The following is an 18,826-nucleotide window of genomic DNA, read 5'->3' on the forward strand; positions in this document are numbered from 1 at the left end:
AAGGCGTGACGAGAACCTTGTTGTTATGGTGGACGAACAGTGTTAAATCGTAGGTATAGGGAAATGTTGTTGAAGGGATAATAGAAGTGGTTTTATTCCGAATAACCGAATACATACATTATTGCCTACGTGAGAAAAAACGGAACCCCAGACTTTGCTTGTAGCTGTAAAGGCAGCATCTCCACGATCTTAGAAGATCGGGAATGTCAACCTTTTGAGCGAGGTTTTTAGTTGGTTTATTAAAGATTAATATGAGATTACAAACACACAGATCATGTAGGATTAATTGAATTGATTTGGATTTATAAATCACTGGGTTAGATTTTTTTTAATACAACCCGAATACGTAGTTACAAAATCTTTAAAAACCATAAATAATTATTATTTTCTGTTGTTTTTTTTCTCCTAATATTACAGTTTATTGGAGCCCTTTTAAATGCTGTGAGGTCTTACCAAGAAATACCAAGATGATTATTCCAATGTTGGGATGAAACGTTAAACGCAGGTCCTAGAGGTATTAGCCCTGTAGTCTTGGCTAAATTCCACTGTGGGTCTGCTCATTGGTCTACCTATACTTCCATCCGAAGAAAGAAACTAGAACACGCTTACATGTAGTTACAGTAACAGACTCATACCATCTTGTCTGTTCCATTATAGCTGCCCCTGAGGACGAGGGGAACTGCACATCCTCCTCCACTGGCGGTTCTGCAGGTGGTGTTTGAGTCCAGTCCTCCCACATTCCTGCAGTCTCCCCAGGCTCTGGTCTCCCTACTGTATATAGGGTATAGTGCGTTTTCAACAGTACTGTGCCATGTCTCTAGTGTTAATCACATGGAATTAATGGAGTTCTGATATAATCATTTCTTTTTCAAGTAACAATTTCAAGTGGAGTATAAAGGGTGTGCTTCTTTTGATAACTTATGAACTTTCATAAGTACTTAATCAAAAATTGGAATTATAAAATATTGTTGTCTGCTTTTGAACTAAATCTGCTCTTGTCTAGCATCAGCCTTAAATACTTAAACTGAAGAATAGTAAAATCAATTGTTGCTTTTTGTTTGTTGTTTTAGAAATTAGTATACCAATCAGTCATTGTTTGCTTTTCTGATTAAACGTCTCATTTACAAAAGGAAAGACATTTAAGACTGAACAAATGTTTTCGATTTTGGTGCATCAGATCCTTACCTTTTATTTCTAGGAAGCAGAGACAGACATTCATTAAAACCTCCCTTTAAAGACAAGACTTCTATAAAACCACACTTAAACTGTTGTGGAAGTTCTAAATCAGTATCAGTGTATGCCTTCCTCTGCAACCACAGATTACAGAATCACTGTAAATCAGAATTGCTGAACTTCTGTTGAAATACACTATATATATAACAATGTTGTATATAAATAACTGAAGAATTAGCTCATTGTCCACTTCTCTGTTGGGATAATGAGCACACACTGCTATGGAAAATTCTTAGACATAATTGGAATTACAATCTGTATGTTTGACATTAGTATCACCAATTTTCTCAAAGCCTCGACTTGTTTCTTCTACTTTTAGAACCATTTTAACTGCACTTTCTGCAGATGTAGTCTAAGTAAGAAGAAACCACACTTGTCAATAAGCAATCTTTAATTCACATTGATCAAAATCTTCAAATGCCTGATCACAAAAACGTGAAAAACTATACATGAGCCCAGTATGAAGCAGTGTAGCACCTATTCCAATTGCAGTCTATTTATTAGTGTTGCTGATTTGTTGTTGGGTGGTCCTCATCACTGACATCATTTGTTCATTTGCACATCGTTCAAACTTAAAGACTTTTTTTGTGCTGAAGGATACAGGTCCACAAGCATTAATTGTTAACTGTTGGTTTAAAACTGCATAATGGTCTTCAGTGGAAGATTGCCATAGAATTTTGTTTTTGCATAAAGAAGGAAACACATTTTGTGAAAAGAGTAGGATAATGCTGAATGTCTTACGTTTTTTGCGAAACAATGACGTTATTCACTAAGAAACTACTATTATTGTTAAATGCCAAATCACAAAGTTTAGAAGCATAAAAGACTTCTAAAAACAGGCCTAAAACTTTGCAACACTTTTTTTAACATGCACAAAACATTTTCCAAGTGTAGAGTTAGAAAACACTTCACTGATGTGGGCAGCAATAGGATGTCATGTTCTCATAAAATACTCCAAAAAATTCTTTACACCACAAGTTTTCAGCTTGCAGGAGATGTGTGTGAGTTGAGCCATTTGTATTATTCTGGCAAGACAAGAGGCCAATTATCCCACAGTCTCTTCATGCCATAAACAAGCCCCCGACAAAAGGGGGCACTGCACAGATCCTTTGCTGCCAAAAACGAACAACAAGTCACTTATTCTGTTAAGTAACTGAATTGGCCCCAGCGAGAAAAAAAAGGAGAAAAAAATGACCGTCTTCCAGACTTCTAGCGTCGGACAGAACTTCAGTGTTATTCAGACTTTGTTGTGTTGGAACCCCCATTGAACATGACAAAGGCTTGCCATTTAATGCCGCCTGCATTCTGAGTATCTCAAAGTTGGCAAACAGTGAGGGTGCTTAGCAACCAACAAAAATTACACTATGAAGAAATAACTGGATGATTTCTGCATTGTTATGGATTTGTGCAGGGCACAGTGTTTCAGTCTTGTGGCATTGTAAAAAGTGAGAAGGATGCACAAAATATGGATTTACAGTTCATCTTAATGAGGAAATCTAGCAAAGTGTGCCTGTTTCATTCTCTTTCAAATATTAGAGTACCTTATCAGCTTAAAGTATAAAAAGTAATTTATTTTTTATCACTGCATAATCCCATCGTAACCAAATGAAGTCAGTGGTGTAATGGAGATGTGTATTAGAAATGCAATGAAAGTGATAAAATATCCATGATTTCTCATCTATTTAAATAATGTTTTAAATCAATTACCTAATTATGAAATATATGTAGGAATGATAAAATACTGTAGGTTTCACACACACGTCTATATAGTTATAGAGCCTATAGCGTTATTATTGGATAATAAACCTTATTCAATAATAGATCTGATGATCATCGGATTTGGGGACAATGGAAAACAAAGTGGAACAAGTAACATGAAAGACGATGAGATAGCTCCTCTTCTCCCATAATTTGTTGTAGGTTACAGGAACAGAATGCATTCAACACTAAAGGCAAAGAGGTAAGACTGTCTTTAAAATAATTAATTAGAACTAATACTATCCAAAAGATAAATCTGTTTAATCTGTTGTAGTACATGAAAAAAAAAACCTGACAACAGTTCATGAATACTGGTGTCAGCTTGTGCAAAGCAGTCTGGAATGGGACCACTGGTCTCTGGGCAAAGAAAGCAGGATTTAAGTGATTATGCATTTTGTGTAAAAAAGATGAGAAATAAAGACATAACCATCTCATAAATACTTTCAAGGGCCTGTATACCCTGGCTTTTCCAGAGCCTAAATCCTCAGTTTCTGGTGAAAGTTTCTGGAGCTCTGGAACTTGTCTTCTGATGGGAGGGGGGGGAGGGTCTTTTCACTCTGGCTGACTTGAACCAGCTGTCGTCAAGGCTTAATGTCAGGCTCCTTTTTGTAAGAGTAGGACGATTTCTAAAATGTGAATGATCTTAAATATGATCTTCTAATTCAGTGCCCTCCTGAAATTGAATTAGAATTGTACTCCAACAATAATGCTCTGATCGTATTGAACGATCAGAGCATTATTGTTGGAGTACAATTCTAAGTCAATTATTCAATATTAAACGTATTGAACTACGTTTAATAATATGCACTGATATATTTACAGAAATATATTTTAATATATTAAAACATTCAAAGTTTTAAGCAAAGTCTTGATTGATATTTCTGTTGTTTTTACTCAAGTGAAGCTCAAAAGATGAAAACATCTATAATCTTTTTGTTCTTGAGCCAAAGCACTTGAGATGAATTGTGCAATAATGGACACCTTTAGGTACCCCATGAAGATGACGATTATGATTAATAATAATAACAGTTGGACGGACTGCCTAGCATTAATTGAATACACCTTAAAGTTACACGGACTGTTTATGTCAGTACTGTTGAATTGGCGCATTTTGCTCGAATGAAGCTCATTAATAAAATTATATTACGCGATTAAAATATTTTTATTAGTATTTCAATGATTCACTAACATTAACTCCAGAACTGTGATATAGTGTGCACATAGGCTATGTGGCTATATAGAATAATGTTGTTAATAAAATAATGATAATAAGTATTTTCCCAGAAAGCTTATACAGACTAAAAAAAAGAGTGTGCTTTTGACGAGACGCAGCTTCTTTTCAATAATAAACACCTATTGCCTTGGATATTTTTTCTCACATGAATCATGGTGTGTTTTCCTACCATACCTAATAAACTAAGCTAATGGGCAGGAACATTATCCGTCGATGACACAGGGGGACCATATTCTCCAAGGATGACAAACGGGTTCCGTTTTTTTTTTCTTTTTCACAGCGATAAGCCAATAGCAGTGCAGAAGATCATTTTAAGACGCCGTTGATTCTGTATGTGTCAAGTTGAATAGTATCAGCCAACAGACCGAAGAAGTAATCAATCTGAAGGGTGTACAGAAATATGTTTTTTTCGTTTCTGTTTTACGGTTACCTGCTTCTCTGAAGTACAATTCCTCTGTAGTGCCAATTCGTGTTTTCCGAAGTGCCGGTCCAGTTTTGGTCACATAAATTACAGATACACTTTTGTCTGCAGAAATTGTGTCGCCCGTCTTGGCTCTTGCGTCTCGCGGAACGAATCGCTTGGATTAGCGCCTGACTGTTGGGTTTAGGGATCAGTTGCGGTTTAGTTACAACAGCAGCGGCAGAAGCAGAACCGGACTCGAAAACTGCAGAAAAGGCTACGCTGGCCTCCGAGCAATAAATAACGCGTATCTTCAACAGAGAACCTGGTTCATGTTCAGGGATATTCTACGCGCTGGTTGTAACCAGAGTGGATCAAAAGGATGGGATATGCCAACAAAACCTTCAGAAGATACACGTTCCTGCTGTGGCTTGCGTCTGTGCTTCTTCTAGTAGAGAGTAAGAAAACTAAACCCAGATGCCCCTCTTCGTGTACATGCACCAAAGATAATGCCCTGTGTGAAAACATAAGATCGGTTCCTCGCAGCTTCCCTCCCGATGTCGTTTCATTGTAAGTGGCATTATAAAATGTTCAGTTCGCATGAAATGTTTGTGTGAAACAGACAGGAATGCTACATGCTTTATAAAGCAATACAAGTTAACCTCTTTTTACATCATCCAATTTTTGCAAATCTTAAATGTTTAAACGCGAACTACTAAAATGTGAAGAATAATTGCCATTTGACAATGAATGTTATAATTCAATGCGCCGTACTGCATGGTGCGATTTAATTATAAATGGTTGCACATTCAACACTGTTATTCAACAGTGTTCTACAATATTATTTTTTTCTAAGAGTAAATGGTGCTTTCTTGTTTTAAAGATCATTTGTGAAATCAGGATTCAACGAAATCCCAGAAGGAAGCTTCGTCCACACACCAGCACTGCAGCTTCTGTGAGATTTTATTAACGTTTTCCTTTACTACCTCAAAATGTAGCGCTTTTCTCACAATTATTTGGGGCTGCATACTGCCATTCTGTTTTAAAGTGATGATCGCCATGTTTTTTTTAATAGACAAAGGTTTATGCTGACTGATGCGGAATCTCTGATACTACGGAATGTTTTCCAGCGTTTTATGTGCTTGGGTACAGTACATAATGTTGGCTCTAAGCTTTATCAAAAATTTGAAAGGGGGTTTCTGTAGGTGTGAGAGATGTGCATTGCAGTAGCTGAGAAGAGGTCACGTTATCATTGCTGCATTAGGTTAAATGCAAAATAATAGTTCTAAATTTTAACAGATTATGGGTCATTATGTTATGTAATTGATTTCACGAAGGATGGACCGGTCTATAAATCCTACTGACAGACGCTGGGTTTCCTCTATTCGTTAGCAGACCCGGCAAACAGCACTGTAGCCCGTTGAGAGGAGTGAGGAGGTACTGAATCTATGCCACATATTGGCCGACATTAGCAACCACGAAATAATCTGTCGCAATAGCAAAACGTTTTAGCCAAATATTTATCTTCCCATTTATCTTTAGTAAATACCTATGAAGTCTGGACATGTGTAAATTGTAATATTTACTAGGACGAGGCTTTTGGCATTATAAATAGGGACATCTGAACAGTCATTTCTTTCCTTGATCTAATTTGAATAGTAATGCTGCTAAATGCTTTTCAGATTAACACCCCATGGTTGATTTGGACACATCTGTGAAGACATTACTGTTGTTTTAAGGATTATTTAGCCATTGGTTATGTTTTAGTTTTTTTTTTTAAATAAAAGCAAGTGTGTAAAGAAATGCCTGTTATTGGGGAAACCAATAGAAATTCACAATGGAGAATACAATTTTAGTATGAAAAAGCTTATTAAATTATTATTGTTTGCACATATCCACTTGTGAACGATCATATCCCAAAATTGCAAATGACAATCTTTTATCACCAGAATCCATATTCCTGTATGGGCATCCACAAATTTTAAATATCTTTCAGAATTTAAATAACCAGCAAAAATATGATTGGAACACAGCAAAATAATTGTGTATTTTATTGGCATTTGTCTTTGTAACCAGCCCAAAGACAGTATGTACAGACATAATTGAGCATATTAAATACTAAAATCTATTCAGGCAACCCTGAGTATTAAGTTGTGGTATTTTGTCCCAATATAATCTTAAACAGTTTAATTTCTAAAGCTTAAGGGATGTTTTTCATGCCTCCTATGCAATAACCCTGTGTATAACTGTGGAAAACACAGGAAGAGGGTAACTTTAATGAGTTATGCAATGTCAAGGTTTTGTGTACAAATGAAGGTGTCATGCGTAATTCATTTTTAATTAGTACATGCTCAGGAACTAGGTTTCTTCAGAGTTGCATCAACAGTGAGAGAACTAGAGATCATGCCAAATCAGTCACATGAATCCCTTAGCAGGTCTTCTATCTTGGCTCATTATTTTAACAGTGTTAGCTCATGACTTGTTCAGCCAAACTCATTTTTTAAATCATGTAAAGGCTGTGAAATTAGCACCATGCCACCAGAATCACAGTAAAAAGCCTTGGTAAACTGCCCTCATCACACCCATTGGGGATTTGGCTGTATGCTGCTTAAAAAAATCAAGTCAGTTTTCAGAGTTAATTTTTAGTCTTTTCCCCATTAATTTTTAATAAAGTGTCGTTTTCACTTGATGAGTTCACATAGCCTGGGATGACATGAATTACAATGCATAAAGATGTATTTTTATTTTTTGAAATGCACATACTGTAAGAGTGATTTTCCATTTGTTTAGGTCTGCACACCTCCACCACATACTCTCAAACAAACCAGGCTTACTAAACTTACATTATACATTGAAAATAAAATATTTTCTGGAGTGAAGAAAGGTAGCTCTTGATGTAGTAGAACATGGGCAGAAGGTGACAGACCAGTGGGTATTAAAAGTCTCTGTAAATAACATTAATAATAGAATCTGTGAAAAGTGTGTAGATGGTTCAGTTATGCAAAACTAAGCTCCCGGTTGTAAGAAAAGTGAGTCACTGAGACTGAGTTGTCCATTTTTATTTGAGATAACTAGAGACCTTAATTTCTAGTCTTTATTTGTTTACTCACATTTTTCATACAAAGCACAATTTATATTTAAGAATTTATAATACTTCTCCTTTAAGTCTTTTTTTATTTTTGAGTTTATGTGGCAAACAGTTATTTTTCTCCTACCAGCCTGTTCACAGCCAACTCCTTTGATTCTATAAATGAAGATGCTTTCCTGGGTCTTCCCCATCTGGAATACCTGTAAGATGGATTCATTTCTACATTTAAAAAATATTCTTAAATTTTTTACCACTGTTGTTTGAAACATCTTCTAAAAAGAGTTTAACTTCTTCTTGCAGGTTTATTGAAAACAACAAAATCAAGTCTATTTCCCCAAATGCTTTCAGAGGACTGAAATCCCTAATACACTTGTGAGTTTCTGCATTTGCCTTTCTACTTGGGGTGTTCGTCATTCTTAGGATGCTCATGTATGAGTGGTGAGATGTTCAGTTGAGCTGGTAATGTTTCTTTGAATACGTGTGTGGATGAAGAGTTCACTTGAGGTGTTCATTATGCTTAGCACACAGGCTTGGGGAGTACAAGAGTCTTAATTGGTGTGTTTTTAGGCTGTTTAATAAGTCCTTTGAATCTCAGTGTCATATTCCCAAAAGCAGAATAAATATTTTAGAAAAGGAAGAGCAAGTTTTAATTAGATACTGATATAAATTTAGATGCATTCCATAATCGGGGGAATGGGTGACTCACTGAGTTCTAGACAACATAGCCCAGTTCTGGGGTCTGTCTCTATACGGCCCAAGTTAGGGAGATAGGTGTGAAAATACTCTCATTGGCTTGGTGCTCCTTTCATGGTCATTGATAGAGTGATGAAGAAGCTTCATACTACAAAGAACATCTTCATCCAAGTGGTGTTTTGTACCATAAATGGAAATGAAAACACAAACAGTAGAAATGAAATTATTTTTGCAGTCCTCAGTGTAACAGATGTATTTGTGGGTGTCCTTTTTTCTCCAGGCAGCAGCAGCGTTTGACAGTGTGCCACTAATGACGGTCTCTGAGGTTTTTAACACCAACACTCAATACTCACTTAGGCTGCAATGGCTGACTGAGCCTGCCAATGTGCACGGAATATATGAACAGTTAATGTAAATATGATTCACTTCCAAACCACAGGGTTTCTCATCCTAGGAAAAAAAAGCATAAAGAACAGCACCACAAGCAACACAGGTCTGCTCATTATTTTCAGGTGGTGTGGAGTTGTCTTTGATTTAAGAGTTTTAAAATTAGTAGGTTGATGTACTAGTAAATGGTGTAAAACGTAAAAGAATTGCAAGCTTTGTGCTTATTGGATGGCTGCATAAAGACTGTAATGTAGTGTGACACTTAATAAAATGTACTCAAATTTCATACACATACTTAAAATGGGTTTTAGAGTTTCAGTAATGAAACTGCTGTACTGTACCAAACCGGGGTGGTGAAGCGAGAGATGATCCTTCAGATGAGTCTACGTATTTTTCCGGTTGATTCCAGTCCCTGTCCTCACCTATGGCCATACATTTCGGGTAGTGACCAACAGAAATGAGATATACAGTAGTGGGTGCAAGTGGCAGAAATGAGGTTTCTCTGTGGGGTGCCGGTGGTGACTCTCTGCGACAGGTTGAGGAGCTAAGCCGTGCGGGTGGATCCTGGAGTCAAGTGTCTGCTCCTCCGGATTGGGAAGTGCCAGCTGAGATAGTTCAGGCATGTAGTGAGGTTGGAGGTTCCCCAGGCACAGCCAGGATACACCAGAGGGATTATATCTCCTACTGTACTGTATATGACCTGGGAATGCCTGGGAATCCCCAGGGGGAGCTGGAGCCTGGAAACGGGTTGTCTGGTCTGCCCTGTTACCACTGCGACCCTCACTGGGAGCGAGCGGTTAGAAAGTGGGTGGATGGGGCCTCATCGTGTGGTGTGTAATTGTAGATGACTATTTCATCACCTGAGTTACAGATTTATGGTTTCCAGTTATTTAAATACAGGTTGAAAATTCTGTCATCTACGGGTCTTAATCCTAGGTTCAAGGGAAAATATTCCTTTATTTCTACACATTCACTACTTACTATTTTGACGCTGGAAATTGTTTTTTAATCATTTTACACTGTCAAAAAAGGGGAATGGCATTGGGCATTAGACATGCTTGGATTTTTTTTCTTTTTTGCGGGTAAGATTGTCTCTTGCTGTAAAGTGAATATACAGTAGAATGTCTTGTCTCAGCAGTGTTTTAAGCAAGTATTGAGGATTATTTGAAGTTTTATATGAAATAGACAAGGGCAATCAAACATGCTAAACATGTTTCATAAGGTTGTGAATGTCAACTTTATTCATTGTAAAGAAAAAATGTTACAACTTACAAGCACCTGTCATATTTTGAATTTTACATTATCTTGCTAAGCAAAATTAACCTCCACTACGCTGTTGTTAAATTGCTTTGTTACACTGTTCAGTGTTATCTCTAGTTCTTTGGTTCCAATAAAACAACAAAACAACATTTTTTTTTACTTTATATTGTGTACAACTGAATATGCTTTACTAATCATGAAATCAATTATATACGAGAGAGTCTCCATACAGTATATAAACATGCAAAATAGTTCGCGGTATACCACGGTACGTATCGGAGTACATGCAAGTACATGCGGTACGTTTTCCAGAGGCAGTACCCTACCCTGATATATACAGTTCACAAATAATAGTTTGGTACACACAAATAGGTGAGTTATTTTTATAGGTGATATTTAAGGACATGTTGGCATTTGAATTGAGAAATTGAATTTCAGTCTAGGAGGCACTTCAAAATGCTGCATTGTTTTATTCAATGCTTAAAAAGGAATTTACCCTTATTTAACACTGACTTTCCACATTCATTTAAAAAAATCAATAATTAAAATAATGTTAAGGTAGTGGTTCGTCGTAGTAGAAGATTTTTTTATCATTTGTATTTTTGGTAATAGCAATGGCACAAAGTTAAAATAACATGAAGCTGTTCTTCTGAAGTGTGAAAGAGTCAGATGGACTATGAAGCAGAGAGCATCCTGACGTGTTAGAAAATGTGCTCTGGGGAGAAACTCATCGTCTGATTCTTAAAGAAGATGATTAATGGAGAAAGTCCTAGATTGAGCAATGTACAGTATGCACAGGTTCTCATTAAAGAGATGTGGCATAGAATTGCTTCAGACTGATTACATATGGACATCTTTTTTTTCATTTCTTGCAGCAATTCTCTGTTAATTTAGGCATTGACAGAATATTGAATGTTCTGTTCTTTACTATGCTGTTCTTATTCAATCAACATTCCAAGGCTGCGTACTTTGCAAATAATGTTCCGACATCTTTTGCCAGCTGTTGAGGTTACCAAACAACAAACATAGACTAATTAGAAACAGTCATTTGATGCCATTTTATTTATATAACCAAGCGTGTTGTGACTAAAGAAGGAAATCTAAAAATAAGCCGTAACTCTGTAACCTTAAACTGTCCCTTTGCTGCATTTCAGTGAAGCCATTCCTGGCAACAGCTCACCAGGTGATGTGCTGGAATTCAGATATTGAAATATGTAAAATTAAAAAATAGGGTATGTTTGCACGGGTATCTTTGAGTAAACACAAATTAAGGGAAAACAAGTTTACAGTAATAGTGCTTATCACTACATACTTAGTAGTACTATTATTTATATTTATATAGAATTTTACTATTAATTGGAAACTACAAATGCTTTCTTGCAGAGAAGAAAATTTTTGTTTTAATTGGAGTAAATGTCTGCTAATTGTTTTATGCATTCTAAGACAAAGTTTTTAACTGTTTGCAGGAGCCTGGCTTATAATAATCTGGAAACACTACCGAAAGATGTTTTTAAGGGGATGGAGGCGCTCACAAAAGTGTAGGTATTCATTTACTGTTTTTTCCCCACTGATGTTATTTATTGTTTGCTGCTTTTTGTTTCTAGCTTAGACAATGGTGTGAAACAATTAATTTTAAGACTGAGGTGCCCTAGAATTTAAGGTTCCAGATTTTTCACACTAATGGTGTTCATCCTCTTTCAAAAATTTTACAATTAAGGTTTTTGTACAAAACATTCCTGGCAAAACTGAAGCAGAACATGTGTGCTAAATACAATAAATTTTCCTGTTTTATGGTAACTGTGAAAAGCATTGGCTGCAATCTTGAGGAAACAGACAACGATACTATTTTATACCCTGTATTGCTAGCATGCTTAGCCAATAGAGATGTATTTAGAAATGTAGCCTCCTTATCAGACATCAGTAGTATATCAAACATACACCAAATAGGTCAAACAGACCTCTTATTGTGTGTGCGGTAGGGTGAAACTATGCCATTGTGCCATTCATCTTTTATCTTTTGACTGTGAAGGGATCTCCGAGGTAATATCTTTAACTGTGACTGCAAATTGAAGTGGCTTGTAGAATGGATGTACAACACCAATGCAACTGTGGACCAGATCTTCTGCAGCAGCCCACCAGCTTATCAAGGGAAGAAACTCCACGACCTCTCGGCACAGTCATTTGACTGCATAACGACAGGTGATCAGAATAACAAGCATCTGCACTATAACAGCTCCAAAACACAAACACTAGTATCTCTCCAGAGAGGCAGAATTGTTTTATTTTCTAAAATAAAAAACTCTATATATTACTGCTTCTGGATGGTTTTATGAACTACACTTCCTTTTTATTCACTTTTTTTCTCCAGCCCTTCATTTTTATAATCTAATACATAGTCTGGCACTGAAGGTCACGTAAAGGAACCCCGAGAATGGACAGAGGCATTTGATACTTAATGCAGAATTCAGACTGTATTTCTGGAAATAAAACTAAAGCTAAGTAAGGCCAGCAGTGGTCAAGTCACTGATTTTATAGTTAAATGGCTAGGTCAAACCCAACATGAAAACTTATATATACAGTAACTATAATATGTGGAATAATAGATTTGAAACATATATTGGAAGGTTTAAAGACACTTACCTTAAGTATTATATCTGACTTTTAATCAGTGGTATTCCTGGAATTAATTGAACTTTCAACAATGAATTACAGTTCTAAATATCACCTGTTAACAATGCATACATCTTGAAATCATACTGTAGTTTAACTTTTTAAACATTTTTTTTTATCGTGAAAATACAAAATACTTTGTCACAAAACACATAGCATGCTGTTTTGTACAAAAGCATGGTTGTTATATTTACAAAATTATTTTTTTTCTATTTTACAGAATTTGCCGCCTACCAAACCCTGAAGTTTGAGTCTATTTCGGTAGATTCATTCTCCTATATGAATGATGAATATGTTGTATTTGCCCAGCCCTTTATTGGAAAATGCAGTTTTCTGGAATGGGACCATGTCGAAATGGTCTTCCGGAATTATGACAACATCAACAGTAAGTTATAATTAGTGATTTTGTCATATTAACTCAAACCAAACTAGAGGGCGGAAGGAATAAAGAGGACCATATGCAGTGCCAATAATTTATCACTAGATGGTGCCATTGACAGATTACTGTGAATGTACACCAGGGATTCCCATACCAGGTCCTCCTGAAACCAGCGTCTGCTAGCTAGTGTTCCATCTGAGCTCTCGATTTAATTGAACCACAGATTTATTTGATGACTTATTAATTAAACCTTTCTAATTATCTTCAGTTCTGGAACAGTCAGGTTTTAATTTACCTAGAAAAAATCTTAATTAACTTGAACATGGTACAATTTTAATCAAATGATACATATATCAAGGGGTCAATTATGCATCAGAAATTATAGATAGATTGAAAACCATCAGACAATCTGGTCACCAGAACTGGGACTGGACTTTACTGTAATACACAAATAGAATTAAGTTAAGTATAATTAATAACAACAATGTAACAAGTCAAGCTGGTCATGTGTATTGGATGTTATATTATTACTAGATTAATCTAGGTAGCTATTGTGTTTTTCTCCAAATATCACCTTTTAAAAAAGTGCTTACAAAATTATTCATACTAGTGTGCTCCAATCCACTTCCTGGAAGGCCAGTGGATCTGCAATTCTATGTCAAGCTGTCCAAAGCTGTTAAATTGGTCAGTTAGGCCATATCTGAGCTGATTAGGGTTATTAAGAGCCCAGCAGGACTGAAATCCTGTAGATAAACCAGGACTGGAACCCCTAATTCCAAAACCCTAAAGAATTAGACTAGGGTTACCATATATCCATATTTGCCCAGACATGTATTCCTATTTGGTCCTTAAATCTCTGTCCAAAAAGGTTTACAAGTATCTTAAAACATTTGGGATTTCTTTCCCTTATTCTTTTTCCCCGGAGGTTTCTGATGCAAAATGTTTTTGGGAATAGTAGAGTGTTGATCATGCACAAGAGAGGTTGTGTGCTGATAGACTGCGTGTCGTGGGTGTGTCTAGTTTGCTGCCCTGTTCAGTTTTCAATCTGAACGGATATGAGTGTTCTGCTGTTTGCTGTAGGGTTTATCTGAAATGTCTTTTTGTGATATTTTATTTTGCTCTTTCTTAACACAAAACAAAAGTCCAAATTGGTTGCAGAAGAATAGACAGAAATTATCGATAGAGAAGAATGGGGAGTTGAGTGCTTGGAAAGCAGACCTGATACTTGCATCTCTGTGGCAAACAAAATGTATTTATATTATATAACACTTTATATATACTTCATATATCGTTAATACATTGTAATTTTATAGATACTGGTACAAACACTCCCCCCCTCTTTTTTTGAATGTTTAAATAAGGTAACCCAAACCTAGACTAGTGGTTCCCAGCCCTGGTCCCGGAGGAACACTGTATCTGGTGGTTTTCATTCCTGCTGATCTCTAAGTTGCCAGTGCTAATTGATGTTTTAATTGAGCCGCTTGCTTGTTTAAGTAACTTATTTCTAAAATGTGTCCTGAGTGTCAAAGATACCCCCCTTCAAGCATACTGTCTCCTACAACTTCCAGTTCGCAGACCTTCTCACAGCTGCACACAGCTTCTCCTCAGCTTGCAGCATGTTATTTCTGACTAAAGAGCTCTTACTAGCTGATCAATTGATGATAAATAGACACAGGTGGGAATGGCTCTGTATCAGACACGCCCACAGTGAGTCAGCGGGTTTGCTTCTGCAGAGACCCAATCAGATACATTTCAGGCATCACACATCAATGAAGGCAAATCTGAAACGCAGACATTGGTTCAGGGCTTACACTAATTACAAATCCCATTTGTAAGAGCAGGAAGCAGTATTACAAGTATGCCCCAGTTAAAAAAATGGATTGATCAATTAGCCTGTGAAAAAGAACTTGGCTGGAGCAAAACCCAAGAGACCAGGAGTGTTCCTCTAGGAGCGGAGGTAAGAATCGGTGATCCATTGATTGCACACCTCTGACACCCAATGTCCAAGATCCAGAAATTTGTACAGTATGTGTGTCATTAAAACATCAAAAGCTGAAAACCTTTGCGAGTGTTAAATTGAACCAATTAAGCTGATTCGTCAATCCATCCATTTCCTAGCTGCTTCGTCCAATTCAAGGTCGCGGGGGGGCCGGAGCCTATCCGGCAAGCAGTGGGCACAAAGCGGGATGCAGCCTGGATGGGACGCCATTCCATCACAGGGAACACACACACACACACACACACACACACACACACACACACACACACACACACACACACACACACACACACACACTCTAGTACAGGGGTGCGGTTTTCTCAGAAGCCAGTTAACCAACATGTACAGTATGTCTTTGTACTATGGGAGGAAACTAGAGCACCTGACAAAATTAAATTAATGACTAATTAATTAAGTAATTCCAGAGCAAAGTGTTATGGAAAGTTACTGAGAAAAAGTGTTTTATCCTAAAAATGTTGTTTACGGACAGAGCTGTGCCGCCGAAGCAGCTGGATACGTAGAACAAAGTGTGATAGCACCCAACTCGTCAAGGGCACGGGATGTTTTAATAATGTTTATCTCTGCTGCTTGAAGAAGGGAGTATGAGAAACTATTTGAATAACTGCTCTTCTTTGCTTAAAGCAAAAACCTATAAGTATGGAAAACGACTGCTTTGACACTGTTTGACACTCAATGACACTGTCCTTGAAGTGTTGCATCAGCTTAAAAAAAGATGTAAAACATGGGCTCTCCCTGCTTGATTTTGAACAGCTTACACTTCTCTGCACAGACGGGTGATGGCTTTTTCCCATATTGCAATATGAATAAAGACCTTACTGAGTGAGTGAGAATACCTCTCCTGACTCTTCTTCGATAAAATTCCACGACAAAAGCTAGAAGGAAAACCTGCAGACCCTAGGACCCTGCTGAAGTGGAGTGGTGGAGAAGGCTTACTTACTTTTGGTCTTACAGAAGTGTTAGCGTTTTAATTGTGTTACTTGTAGAAATGCAAGTACTCAGTTGTGTTTCAAAAGAATAACTGCATGTTTTATTTCCTGTTACAGGCACTTCCACTGTTGTCTGCAAGCCACTGGTTATTGATGGTCAGCTGTTCATTATAGTCGCCCAGCTCTTTGGCGGCTCTCACATCTACAAACGGGACAATTCTGCCAGCAAGTTCATCAAAATCCAGGACATCGACATTCTGAAAATCAGGAAGCCCAACGATGTTGAAACCTTTCGAATCGAAGACGAATCCTACTTTGTCATTGCTGACAGCTCTAAAGCCGGGTCCACGACAGTGTACAAATGGAACGGCAACGGTTTTTACTCTCACCAGTCCCTTCACCCCTGGTACAGGGACACAGATGTGGAGTACCTGGAAATAGCTAGCAAGCCGCACCTGATTCTCTCGAGCAGCTCTCAGAGGCCTGTCATTTACCAGTGGAACAAAGCCCAGAAAGCGTTCGAAAGACGCACAGACATTCCCGAAATGGAAGATGTCTACGCAGTGAAGCACTTCAAAGTGAATAACGATCTGTACATTTGCTTGACCAGGTTCATCGGGGATTCTAAAGTGATGAAGTGGGATGGCTCGATGTTTTCAGAGATACAGACAATGCCGTCGCGGGGCTCAATGGTGTTCCAGCCTTTCGCGGTCAACACCTGGCAGTATGCAATCCTCGGAAGTGACTACTCCTTTACTCAAGTCTATCGCTGGGATATGAAGAAAGGGCAGTTCGTTAGCTTTCAAGAGCTGAACATCCAGGCTCCAAGGGCATTCTCCCTGGTTTCCATTGACAAACGTGAGTTCTTGCTTGCCTCCAGTTTTAAAGGAAAAACTCAGATTTACGAACACCTTGTGATTGACCTAAGCAATTAATAGGAGCAGATCTAGCTTGTGTTTAAGATGCAGTCAAGATTCTCAACTGCACTGGATGGAGATGGACCCTGTTGTTGGACGACATGTGCATGATAAAACCCGCTAATGATACTTTCAGATGAATGCCTTGCTAGAAATGTCCATCTTATGTTTTTTTTGTTGTCACCATCTAGCGCTTTGGAATTTTTTCTTTTTTTAAAAAAAAAAAAGAAAAGCCCACTGTTAACTCACTCTTTCCAACAATGAGCTGTAAATACCTGTGCACATCTGTCATGGTAGAGGGAAAAATAAATCAAATGTACTTTTTCATCTATTTATTAACCTGTTTGGAAAAAGAAGAAACAATCTGCCAAATAAAATGTTTACATTTTTCTGTCTTTACAGTGTAAGCAAAATTATTTATAAATGAAGCTTTTGTAAATATCTGAGGGACCATGCCAGTGAGACAAATCTTTCATATAAAGGTTAATGTTTCAATTTTAAAGTCACATTTGTAATTAAAGAATTTAACCTGTTGCAATGCAAACCTAGATGTTGTTGTGTGAAAACAAAAATCTAAGCAACTTGGATTTTTATTGTTGCTTGTTTGTATGAAACTGTATAGTACTCTACTCCTAATAAAAATCTGAAATAAAACAGATGGTATTAGCTATTTATGTGAAATAACAGGATAAAGATACATAGAGGCATAGTACATGTAACACGAATCAGACAGACACTGCTTCCTGTACTACATTCCAGGCCTAGAGGAACAGTGTATCTACAGAAAACCTACAGACACACTGCCTCACCAGAATCACAGTTTAAGACTAGTGCTGTATGGAATTCAACCCCAACCTGCTAAATACCAATCTTTTTTTAGCCAGCTAATTCCGCAAAGCATGGAGTGCAATTCACTTTTAGTTTAGATTAACAAAGCTGAACTGGTATATCCTACTATTTTAGAAAAGTATCAGTTTTAGAATACCTGACCTACTGTATGCACTGAAAGCATACTGTATTACGTACTGTTTTTGTCAGCAGTAAAAGGTCTGTTGGCAGCTACATGTCACAGTGTCTTATACAGAGCCTTTTGTGGTGTTATCTTAAGGTACTTTACGATAAAGGAGAATAAAAGACAAAAACAATAAAAGCCTGTTTTTATGACAATTGAAATGGTGTTATCACAAGAGTGGTGAAAGGTTAAAGAAAAAAACATACATTGCTTGTGAGATTTCAATAGAAGTAAATGACAATATGGCACACAAACATTCAAGCTTCTACTGTCTGAACTAACACCTTTAGTAACAGGGTGTCAGACCTGTTTTATGCTTTTTGTTCCCCCTCAGCTCTCTGTGACATAGTGGGTCTATTTAATTAACTGCTTTCATGTAATTGTAATTCTGTGTATATTTATATGTAACGAAACTGTTAGTGAAATGGAATTTGTAAGTTATCAACTGTAAAACATTTGTGAAACATTCATTATGTGTCTCATTTAGAAAAAAAACAAATACATTTGTTGTTGTTAAATTGACAGCCCATGTCGGAACAAAACCAAAACCCAGAAGACACCAGGCTCTCCTGGAAATGGGTTTGACACCCTGCTCTAAAGCATAATAAGCCAATTTCTCACTATGAAAGAATTAATACTTTTTTGCAACGGTAAAGAACACAAAAAAATGTAATAGTAAAATTCAATTTCTTTCATCTAATGCAAACGAACAAAGCCTTTTCTATTTGCATCTGAAAGCTGCTCAGCTGTGAGTTGGGCACCTGACTCCAACTGCACTCAAGATAAAAAAAAACTGCTTAATCCTGAAGAAATATTGCCCTGGGTCAAAGGCTTATGCTACTGTTTCCA

The 18,826-nt window shown here is 37.1% G+C and overlaps 1 protein-coding gene across 1 annotated transcript; it reads left to right on the forward strand.

Annotated features, from left to right (window-relative positions):
• The first annotated feature begins 4,442 nt into the window (after positions 1 to 4,442).
• Positions 4,443 to 17,619, forward strand: lgi1b (leucine-rich, glioma inactivated 1b). Its single transcript, XM_088634729.1, has 8 exons — positions 4,443 to 5,195; positions 5,509 to 5,580; positions 7,844 to 7,915; positions 8,014 to 8,085; positions 11,520 to 11,591; positions 12,083 to 12,252; positions 12,944 to 13,108; positions 16,166 to 17,619. The coding sequence occupies exons 1-8, from the start codon at positions 5,008 to 5,010 to the stop codon at positions 16,981 to 16,983; spliced, it is 1,629 nt and encodes a 542-aa protein (XP_088490855.1). The 5' UTR covers positions 4,443 to 5,007; the 3' UTR covers positions 16,984 to 17,619.
• Positions 17,620 to 18,826: the final 1,207 nt, after the last annotated feature.

The sequence above is a fragment of the Lepisosteus platostomus genome, chromosome 6, assembly GCF_059453375.1.
Source record: "Lepisosteus platostomus isolate fLepPlt1 chromosome 6, fLepPlt1.hap1, whole genome shotgun sequence".
Lineage (NCBI taxonomy): Eukaryota > Metazoa > Chordata > Actinopteri > Semionotiformes > Lepisosteidae > Lepisosteus > Lepisosteus platostomus.

Excerpts from the sequence above, each read along its gene's own strand:
- lgi1b (XM_088634729.1), top strand. The coding sequence starts at position 5,008 with ATGGGATATGCCAACAAAACCTTCAGAAGATACACGTTCCTGCTGTGG. Across the intron at positions 8,086-11,519 it reads CTGAAATCCCTAATACACTT|GAGCCTGGCTTATAATAATC; the intron begins GTGAGTTTCTGC and ends AACTGTTTGCAG. Across the intron at positions 12,253-12,943 it reads ATTTGACTGCATAACGACAG|AATTTGCCGCCTACCAAACC; the intron begins GTGATCAGAATA and ends TCTATTTTACAG.